This window comes from Drosophila nasuta, chromosome 3 (genome assembly GCF_023558535.2).
Source record: "Drosophila nasuta strain 15112-1781.00 chromosome 3, ASM2355853v1, whole genome shotgun sequence".
NCBI lineage: Eukaryota > Metazoa > Arthropoda > Insecta > Diptera > Drosophilidae > Drosophila > Drosophila nasuta.
In genome coordinates this window covers 8,818,479-8,829,968 of record NC_083457.1, presented here as the reverse complement: position 1 = coordinate 8,829,968, position 11,490 = coordinate 8,818,479, and the positions used below count along the sequence as shown (strand labels likewise).

The following is an 11,490-nucleotide window of genomic DNA, read 5'->3' as shown; positions in this document are numbered from 1 at the left end:
AACGGAACTTGAAATGCAGACAAAGCGTAACCGACGATCAAAGGGAGGCATTGCAGCTGCAGATTTTGTCTATGAAATGCTATTATGAAATACCCTGCAGCGTTTTAACAAAATAATACTTTAGCAGATTAATTAATGTTCCAACTAATTACAATATAATTGAGACAAGGTCTGAAAGTCCTTTGGATTCTACAATTTTTACATTATTGATTAAAGTCAATTTTATTTTTATGATCAATAAATGCGACAGTCAAGGTACAAATTGAGTGATGGAAAATAAACGAAAAATATCAACTGATAAATCATGTTTTAAATATTATTAAATGCTATATTGTTATTCAACATTTTTTTAAAATTATTAAATTTCATGTAGATTTAAGTTGATTCTCTCTCCTTCTTGTTACCTTCGGAATAATAAAACAAAACTTTGAAGTTTTTTCTTGTAAGTTTGGGAAATATATATTAAATTTTTTTATTTAACTAGATAATCATTTCTGTAATCTCCCTTAGAGAAAAGGTTTGCCAGTTAGACATATGTATATACAAAAATATATTTCTAAAAATGTTTAAGCACACTTTGTTCGCAAGAGAATTCCAAGAAAACAAGCTCCCCTAAAGCACAGATTAAACGAATCCCAGCACTAAAATTAACAATACAATACGTAGAACTTCGCCTCTAAGCTCAACAGTTAGGATAACCAACTAGGTGCTAACAGCAATAATGTTAAGATGCTGTGAGTAACCAAGCTACCAGCTCTTCGTTTCAATTACTAGGGTATTAAGTATTTTTATGCAGCATAGTTTCAGGCGCCGCAGTTAAACAACTGTCGGTGCTCATTAAGTCGCCTGCTTGAACACCTTGCTGCACGCACAAATACACAGATATTCTCAAACACACACACACACAGTCTCACAGTCAGTGAACATTTTGTCACATTTACACCTAGTGCCACTCCTCTTCGAGAGCACTGCACAATAAATATGTGATAGAAAATCCGCTTTGATCCCTTTTGGAGCATTGTCGTCAATGTTGCGTTACGTCGCCTCCATCTACACGCCTCCGCCTCTGCGTACGCCTTATTGATGTTCTAATTCGCACTTAATCCAATCTAAGATTCGAATGAGCAATTTCAAATTATGATTATACCTTAGCACACGCCCACTCAGCCGCAACAGGCGACAGAAGACGGTCGACAGACAAACTCAGACGGAATCGGAGTCTGAGTCACTGACTTCGACTCGAGGGACACTCCATAATGGAGGATGATTCCAGGGATTGGGGCATTTATCGGCAGAGGGAAGGACAGGAGGGGGTGTTCAGGTCACGCTAGAGGTAGCGCAAAATAAGAAGAAAATTATTTGAAAATATGACGCTAATGAAATTTTATGGGCCATGCGAAGGTTTATTTTTATTTTGTTTTTCGTTTTTTTTTCCTGTATTTTCTTATACTACTACTTTCCTCCTTTGCATTGTTGCAAAGCTGATGCCCGAATAACGGTAAATTAAGCGAGATAAATCTGTGTTGGAGGAGTTGGGGGAGAGAAACGCGAACACAAACGCGAGCAGCTCGAGTGTTGGCGTTTGCCTGGGATTAAAATTTCGTTTTTTCCTCATTTCTTCTTTTCTCTTTCTTTTGTTTTTGTTTTGTTTTTGCTTCGGGACTTCGGGGCTCCTCTCTAATATTTGCACAAAACACACAAAAAAAACCGGGCTATTTATTTGTAAACAAGTTGGCATTTTTAAAAAATTTACATCATTTTTTATGTTTGTAAGCTTTTGTTGCCTTCAAATTGGTAGGGGAACGATATAGGAGCAAGAGAGATGAGGAGTATGGCTTTGCCACCATCATAAAAATTGGTTATAAAATTGTTTGGCCGTAAATGAAGTATGCGCATTTTTTGATGAATTTGTTTTGTAGCCAAAACGGCGCCAAAAGCAACAGAACCAGAAGTACTCAATGTATATATGTACGGATACCATATCGTAGATATATATAATATCAGTAGCAGCAGTTGAGTGTGATTTTTATGGTTCGGTAATAACACCCAAATGAGCGTAAGAACAATATACATCGTTGCTCCTATTCTTGCAAGCAGCGGAAATCTTTTTAAATGCCCAGCCAAGCGTCAGTCAAGATAACTTGTAAACATACATCAATGTCATTGATGTCGCAGATATTTATTTAATAGTATATTAATCTTATTTGTCAACACATTTAAATTAAATTGAAAACATGACTGAATGGAATGGCAATAGAAAAATGTACTAAAAGCGAACAATTTAGAAGACCGTCAAGTAGACGAGAGGTTTAATTTGATTTTAAACCAAAACTGTTTCAAAATATTATAGAATAGAATAAAGATTCGACTTGGAAAGAAAACCAGCGAAACCGATCAATTTTGCATAATATTCTAAGCAAAGCTAATTCAATACATTGACAAGTCATGGGTTTTTTTTTTGTATTTAAAAGGTTGATTATTTGAATTTGTGGGCAGGTGAAAAGTTACAGTTTAAGATGCGTTTTGGATACTTCGCTTTTTGTGTTATTCTTGGTATTTTTACAATATCAGCAGCTCCAGCTAGATATGGAAAGCGAGCATTTGGAGAACATGACTTTGATAAACAAGATCTTGGAGAAGACGATTATGGAGAGAACGATATAGACCAAGAATTTGGAGAACATGAAAATGATTCTTTAGAGCGAGATGATGGAGAACATGATGATGAAGAGCATGAATTTGGAGATGAGCGAGATGTTGAAGAATATGATTCCGCAGAGCGAGATGTCGAAGAATATGATTCTATAGAGCGCGATGTTGAAGAACATGATTCTGTAGAGCGAATTGATGGAGAACAAGAACTTGGAGAACACGATAATGGAGAGCAAAAATTTGAAAAAGATGACTATGAAAAGAAAGATGTTGGAGATGATGCTTATGGAGAGCAAGAACTTGGAGAGAATGATTTAGACCAAGAATTTGAAAAAGATGACTTTGAAGAGAAAGATGTTGGAGATGATGATAATGGAGAGCAAGAACTTGGAGAGAATGATTTAGAGGAAGAATTTGGAGAAGAGGATTATAAAGAGGAAGATGCTGGAGATGATGCTTATGGAGAGCAAGAACTTGGAAAGAATGATTTAGACAAAGAATTTGAAAAAGATGACTTTGAAGAGAAAGATGTTGGAGATGATGATAATGGAGAGCAAGAACTTGGAGAGAATGATTTAGACGAAGAATTTGGAGAAGAGGATTATGAAGAGGAAGATGCTAGAGATGATGCTTATGGAGAGCAAGAACTTGGAGAGAATGATTTAGAGGAAGAATTTGGAGAAGAGGATTATAAAGAGGAAGATGCTGGAGATGATGCTTATGGAGAGCAAGAACTTGAAAAGAATGATTTAGAGGAAGAATTTGGAGAAATTGATTATAAAGAGGAAGATGCTGGAGATGATGCTTATGGAGAGCAAGAACTTGGAAAGAATGATTTAGACAAAGAATTTGAAAAAGATGACTTTGAAGAGAAAGATGTTGGAGATGATGATAATGGAGTGCAAGAACCTGGAGAGAATGATTTAGAGGAAGAATTTGGAGAGGAGTATTATAAAGAGGAAGATGCTGGAGATGATGATTATGGAGAGCAAGAACTTGGAGAGAATGATTTAGAGGAAGAATTTGGAGAAGAGGATTATAAAGAGGAAGATGCTGGAGATGATGCTTATGGAGAGCAAGAACTTGGAGAGAATGATTTAGACCAAGAATTTGAAAAAGATGACTTTGAGGAGAAAGATGTTGGAGATGATGATAATGGAGAGCAAGAACCTGGAGAGAATGATTTAGAGGAAGAATTTGGAGAAGAGGATTATAAAGAGGAAGATGCTGGAGATGATGATTATGGAGAGCAAGAACTTGGAGAGAATGATTTAGAGGAAGAATTTGGAGAAGAGGATTATAAAGAGGAAGATGCTGGAGATGATGCTTATGGAGAGCAAGAACTTGGAGAGAATGATTTAGACCAAGAATTTGAAAAAGACGACTTTGAAGAGAAAGATGTTGGAGATGATGATAATGGAGAGCAAGAACTTGGAGAGAATGATTTGGAGGAAGAATTTGGAGAAGAGGATTATAAAGAGGAAGATGCTGGAGATGATGCTTATGGAGAGCAAGAACTTGGAGAGAATGATTTAGATAAAGAATTTGAAAAAGATGACTTTGAAGAGAAAGATGTTGGAGATGATGATAATGGAGAGCAAGAACCTGGAGAGAATGATTTAGAGGAAGAATTTGGAGAAGAGTATTATAAAGAGGAAGATGCTGGAGATGATGATTATGGAGAGCAAGAACTTGGAGAGAATGATTTAGAGGAAGAATTTGGAGAAGAGGATTATAAAGAGGAAGATGCTGGAGATGATGCTTATGGAGAGCAAGAACTTGGAGAGAATGATTTAGAGCAAGAATTTGAAAAAGATGACTTTGAAGAGAAAGAGGTTGGAGATGATGATAATGGAGAGCAAGAACTTGGAGAGAATGATTTGGAGGAAGAATTTGGAGAAGAGGATTATAAAGAGGAAGATGCTGGAGATGATGCTTATGGAGAGCAAGAACTTGGAGAGAATGATTTAGACCAAGAATTTGAAAAAGATGACTTTGAAGATAAAGATGTTGGAGATGATGATAATGGAGATCAAGAACTTGGAGAGAATGATTTAGAGGAAGAATTTGGAGAAGTGGATTATAAAGAGGAAGATGCTGGAGATGATGATTATGGAGAGCAAGAACTTGGAGAGAATGATTTAGAACAAGAATTTGGAGAAGAGGATTATAGGAAGGAAGATATTGAAGATGATGATTATGGAGAGCAAGAACTTGGAGTACACGATTCTGGAGAGAATGATTTAGAGCAGGAATTAATAGAAGAATACGATTATCAAGTGCAAGATGTTGGTCAACATGATGATGTAGAGCAAGATGTTGGAGAAGATGATAATGGAGAGCATGATGTTGGGCAACATGATGATGTAGAGCAAGATGTTGAAGAATATGATGATGAAGAACAAAAGCTCGGAGAAAATGATAATGTAGAACAAAAACTTGGAGAACACGATAATGTAGAGCAAGATGTTGGAGAACACGATAATAAAGAGCAAGATGTTGGAGAACATGATTATGTAGAACAAGATATAGGAGAAAATGCTAATGACGAGCAAAAACTTGGAGTTAAAGTAGAGCAAGATGTTGGAGAACATGATAAAGAAGTGCAAAAACTTGGAGAACACCATGATGAGCAAGTTGTTGGAGAACATGATAATGTAGAGCAAGATGTTGGAGAACATAATAATGGAGAACACGATAATGTAGAGCAAGTTGTTGGAGAACATAATAATGATGAGCAGATACTTGGAGAACATGATAATGAAGAACAAAAACTTGGAGAACACGATAATGTAGAGCAAGATGTTGGAGAACATGATAATGTAGAGCAAGATAAAGGAGAACATGCTAATGACGAGCAAAAACTTGGAGATGATGTAGAGCAAGATGTTGGAGAACATAATTATGGAGAACACGATAATGTAAAGCAAGATGTTGGAGAACATAATAATGAAGAGCAAACACTTGGAGAACATGATGATGAAGAACAGAAACTTGAAGAACACGATAATGTAGAGCAAGATGTTGAAGAACACGATAATGTAGAGCAAGATGTTGGAGAACATAATAATGAAGAGCAAACACTTGGAGAACATGATGATGAAGAACAGAAACTTGGAGAACACGATAATGTAGAGCAAGATGTTGGAGAACATGTTAATGAAGAACAAAAACTTGGAGAACATGATAATAAATAGAAAAATGTTGGAGATCATGATAACTGAGATCAAGATGTTGGAGTTTAAGTAACTTAATAAGTAGGGGTAATCAAAAAAAAAAAATAATAAATAAATAAATATAAATTTGTGAAAATCTGAGTTTTTTTTTACAAATAAAAGTTTAAGTTAAGTAGACAACAAGTATAATTTAATTTTACACCAAATCTGCTTCAAAATATTATTGAAGGCAATATTATTTCGATTTGGAAAGAAATTATGCGAAACCAATCAATTTTGCATATTAATTTAATGCAAAGCTAATTTAATTTTCATTTACAAGCCATGATAAAATTTTCTGGGTATTTAAAGTTCGTATTATTCGAATTTGTGGTCAGAAGAAAAGTTGTAGTTTAAGATGCATTTTGGATACTTTGCTTTTTGTGTAATTCTTGGTATTTTCACAATATCAGCATTTGGAGAACATGATTATGGAGAACAATATCTTGAAGAACACGATTATGCAGAGAACGATTTAGAGCAAGATTTTGGAGAATATCATTATGTAGAGAATGATGATGAAGAAAATGATTCTGTACAGCAAGATGAAGGAGAACATGATGATGGAGAGAATGAATTTGGAGAACATGATTCTGTAGAGCAAGACGAAGAAGATCAAGAACTTGGACAACACGATAATGGAGAGCAAGAATTTGATTTTGATGATTATGACGAGCGGGAATACAAAGTAATAAGTAGGGGCAAACCTAAAAAAAATAAAAAGGACAAAGGTAAAAGTAAAAGAAATATTGTCATAAATTTGGGATAATCTTAATTTTCTTTACGAATAAAAGATTAAAGCATGTGTTATTTTTAGTGATGTTTGGATTTTGTTTGTATTGTTATAAATATATTATAATTTAGAGTAGTATTTTAGACATACTTTGCAATTAATTAATTAGAGACACAAAAACTTTTTCGAAAGTCTGCAACATAAATATTTGTATAATTGATACAAAAGTGGCATTCGAAATCGACAGACTCTATTATTCATTCAGCACAAAAAATGGAAACAAATGTGAAAAGTGCTGTAAAGTAAAATATTAGGAATATTGTCGATGAAGCCACTGCAAAAAACCACTCAACTCATTAGTTTCATTATTTGCATGGCTCTTTTGCATTTCAAACTCACATTTTTGTTCCATCGCCCGCTTCACCATTAGCCTAATTGATAGTTTTTTTTTTGCGTTGTTGTAGTTGAGATATCAATATGAAAATCAAGGGGAAACTTTAGACATGATTGATGTGGAACTGTGAAGCACGTTGCGATAGAGATTTGTATGCCATTAAATCTGTATAAAACGATTAATCTAAATCTTTAATCAAATTACTTTGACCAAAAAGCGCGACCGTCTGCTGTTCACTTTGTTTTTTCGTTATTTTTTATTTACTCTTTGCCAACTACTCTACTCTGTTGTCCCTCACTCTTCTCTTCACTTTTCCACTATGGTCGACGCTTTTTGCTAGTCTGCTGTTTTTGCTCTTATTTTTTGTTATTTTAAATTAAAATGTAATAGAAAATTCATTGGGTTACATTAAAAATGCACTTATCGGCTTAACCCTGGCAAATTGCAGAGCGTTGCCAGCCCCCCTTGACCCTGTCCACCTCACTCATCGCCCTCGACTCGTACAAATTGCATGAAATTAATTAAAAATGCATGTGTGTGTGTGTGTGAGTGTGCAGCAAAGTGCCGTCGACAGTGAGAGTGTGTGTGTGAGGCAGTGTGTTGTGGCATGCTTTTGTCAAATGGGTGGCCTAAAGTGACCTGCCGGCTGTTGCAGCTTGTCGAAGGGCGCTGGTTAGCGAGGGGGAATGCGAATGGCGGCAGGAATTTCATACATCGATTTATTAATGTCAGGAATGCACAACTTGCCACGCCTTCACCTTCCAAAAGTGTGTGTGTGTGTGTGTGAGTGTTTGTGTGCGTTTTTATTTCTTCTTCCGCAAATGTTGCCGCTCGCGACACTTTTGGGAGCGGGTTGCAAGTGTGTGTGTGTGTGTGTGTGGCAGGTGGGGCGTGTCGCCATCAGGGAGCAGTCGGTAGCAGCAGCAGCAGCAGCATTTTTTTGACGGCATCCATCAGTTATTTCCAATTTTGCATGTGCAATATTAATGCATGCAGGATGAGCAAAAGGGAACTACAAGTCTGTGTGTGTGAGTGTGTGTGTGTATGTGCATTGCTCCAAGAGTCCCACGTGATTGCTGTCGGTTATTGTGCTTATTGTTGTTGTGCGCTGCAGCTGATCGAAATACAATAAAGCCGCAACTACATACACTTTCTTTTAAGCAGTCGCATCGACATCTGCGAGATTAAATCACATTTATTATTCATCACGAATTCATTTGATGTTCAATACTGTTGCTGGCAACTGTCAATCATTTAGCATTTGATCCATCTTCAAATATGATGTATTTATGTTTGATAAGGGTATTGGCAATTCCACAAAGTCATACATAATTTGTTATTCGTGCTTTTGTTTTGCTTGGCAGCGCTCAGGGAACGTAAAAAGTGTTGCTGGAATGGGCAAAAAATTGACTGAAAGCGGGATAGGAAACAGGCTTGAAAGTGACTGATAGAAATGCCGAAACTATGACAGGCCATGCAACTGTTTCCGAGAGTTGGACGAGAAGTTACTACAAATAGTAAAACACATAAATTTACAAACTTGGAAACCATTAATAAAATAGTTGAAGGGAACTTAATTTACTTGATCTACAAATTTCAAATAAAGGCAGATTTTTGATAATAACACTTACTAGAAACGTGATTTAAATGATAACTGGTGGTTCTATTGTATTTTGAAAGTTTTACAAAAGAATAACTAAACAGCTTGTTGGAAAATCATTCACCATATATTTTGTTTGTTTTGTTGGGTTTAGTGTTGTCTTCAAAAATCAGATTTTACTAAAATTAAAAGTACAATTTTATAAATATTAAGAATTTTGCTAATTCAAGTATTTAAAAAAAATAAAATGTTTCGTTTATATTTATAATATTTGTTTTTAATCGTTAATTATTTGTATTCATCCTAGAGCTAAAGCTTTTTAGTTTAATTATAAAATATAATGCATAAATGACCATTATGTTTTGCTATAATAATATTTAAAGTATTTAAAGTATATTAGAATAAGGTGTTAATAAAAAACACGTACATATTATTTAATTTTTATCCATTGTTGTCTGCATATGGTATAAAAAATAATTATTCGCACATGCACAAAAACTCAATAGCAAAAAACTTCTAAAGAAGCCCTCGCTATCGTGCATGTTTACTATAAAGTTGTTGTTGTTCCTCTTATTGTGCCATTTGTGTGTGTTTGCTTTTGTAGTGACTGATATTATTTTAAACGTATTGCTGGCGTTGCCAGTTGACGTCGTTCGTTGCTTGCCTCCTTGCAACACAGTCCGTTTGCCACACTTACTGCAACTGCACTTACACACAATGCAACAGCTTTTAGCTCCCCAGCGAATGTCGAACGCATTTTTGCATAACATATTAAATATTCCAGTTTGTTTTTCCCTTCTGGGTTTCAATTTAAACTGCACCCAAACACACGGCTCTGCTGTCAGATAACTCTGCAGCTTCAACTACAGCTGCCTTTGCCTTCCCCTCCATATCTCAGACTCCATCTCCATCTACGACTGCAACTCTGAGTCAACTTGAAGTTGAAGCTGCAACTTGCAACTGGCAAGTCTTCAGTTTCTCATTGCTTTTACTTTCAGTTTTGTGTGTAGTTTGTTCGTCTGTTCCACATTTCAGCATTTTGTCTGGCAGCAATCTGAGAATGGAGAGCGAAAGGGGAGCAGCAGGTGAAGGAGTTGCCTGCGGGGGCAGTTGTTGCCTCCCCTTCCACTTGCTGCTGCTGCTGCTGTTTAAAAAGTTAACAAGCGAAATATTTTCATATACCGCCTCGCGGTTCGAATCACGCTTCAACAGACACGACTAAAGAAATGCACGAATGAATGAATGAATGAATGCATGGCTGACTGGATGACGGGATGAATGACTGGCTGTCTAACGACTGCGACTGCCAACCTGTCATACTGTCAGTTGTTGTTGTGTGCGTGTGTGTGTTTGCCACATTTGCATGATAAATAAATTTATTTCGTTATCTTTCTGCGTATATCTAAAGTTTATTTTCTTCGCTTTTCCGCGAGCTTTTATCTTTGATCTAAGAGTCAAGTTGTTGTGTGGCTGTTGCTGTCGCTGCTGCTGCTGCTGCTGCTGTTGCTGGTTGCTGTTGTTTGTGTTGACCAACAAAAATGTTGTTGTTATGCTTTCAACGCGGCGTTAGAAGTAACGCTAATAGTCGGGGACGCAATTTATGAAAATTACTGCACAATGATGCGGACAAGGACGAAAAGCGGACATGGACATGGACATGAACGCGACCCTCAGTTGGCTCCTCCCTCCACTTCAACTTCCCGAGCAAACTGGACCGGACCGGGGCACTCATAAAAAATAAGCACCGCCAAACAGTTTGCCGTTGTTTTTTGTTTCTTGTTGTCACTGTGGTTGCCCCACGCTTCGGTCATGTGTCGCTATATCTGTTCCATTGCTCATCTTGTTGTTGTTGTTATTATTTTAGCTGCTGTTATTGTTGTTGTTGTTATTGTTGTTGCTGGAGCTGTTGTGACACCATGTGCGCCAAGTGTTGAAATGTTTTTTAACGCTCAACTTTGCCGACTGCTTTTAAACACACATTTATCGCGTTGCCCTATCGACTGTAAAGTTGCATGTAAAACTTTCTCAAATTTGTCGCCAATACGCAATTTTCTTTAGATAATTTGTAAAGTAAGGCATTTAATATTTGTACAATTCATTCAAGTACGAGTTTGTATTTCTTACTGATAATCGAAATAATTGTTAATTAGAAATTTATCATTTCCTTTATATTTTGATTTGAGTCTTTAATGTTGATGATTAGTGAATATACATATATCAATCCCAGTTGAGCTGTTTAAATATCTCCTTAAAAATTATCTTTATATTTTCTTTCCTCTTCAATATATCACAAATTTTCAATTTATACTTTATAGTGCATGGAATCGTCGTTGTGCTCAATGTCAAACATTTCTTCTTGATATGAATTTTTTATTTTATTTTTCATTTTTTGTTTTTCGTATTTTTCGGATAATTTTTTCTCTCGGTTCATTTAGCAACGTCGCCATGCAAAACTGCGTCCGAAAAATGTCTGGTAAAGGAGCAACAAAAACACAAGCGCAAAAAAAAAACGAAAACTTTATATTTGTTCTACAACATTGCGTGCGTTTGCTGATGTTGATGTTGCTTTTGGTGTATGTAGTTGTTGCTGCTTCTCTTGCTGTTGCTGTTGCCGTTGCTAGTGTCCTTGCGCGGGTTGATAATAATTTTATGCTTACCCAACGAACGTTTTACGCTTCCGCTTCTATTTTTTTTTTTAACATTTTTTTTAAGTGCAAAGTTTTTGGTTAAACGCTCATAACAGTGAAAAGTGAACAGAAAATAAGTACAATATTATGCAACAAAGTAATGTATTCGGTAAATGAATATCTTTATTCTCTAGTTATTTTTAGTGCTGCTGAAAGAATTTATAACTATTGGAACTATTATAAATACTTTTTTCTAGAAAGTCTTCAAA

General features: G+C 35.9%; 2 protein-coding genes across 2 annotated transcripts; one reads left to right on the top strand and one right to left on the bottom strand.

Moving 5' to 3' along the window:
* The first annotated feature begins 2,516 nt into the window (after positions 1-2,516).
* LOC132793482 (uncharacterized protein DDB_G0290685-like) lies at positions 2,517-4,899 on the top strand. The gene is made up of 2 exons (XM_060803424.1): positions 2,517-4,727; positions 4,798-4,899. The coding sequence occupies exons 1-2, from the start codon at positions 2,517-2,519 to the stop codon at positions 4,897-4,899; spliced, it is 2,313 nt and encodes a 770-aa protein (XP_060659407.1).
* Positions 4,900-4,907: 8 nt separating this feature from the next.
* On the bottom strand, positions 4,908-5,807 carry LOC132793475 (ATP synthase subunit a-like). Its single transcript, XM_060803416.1, has one exon. The coding sequence runs from the start codon at positions 5,805-5,807 to the stop codon at positions 4,908-4,910; it is 900 nt and encodes a 299-aa protein (XP_060659399.1).
* Between the last annotated feature and the right edge of the window lie 5,683 nt (positions 5,808-11,490).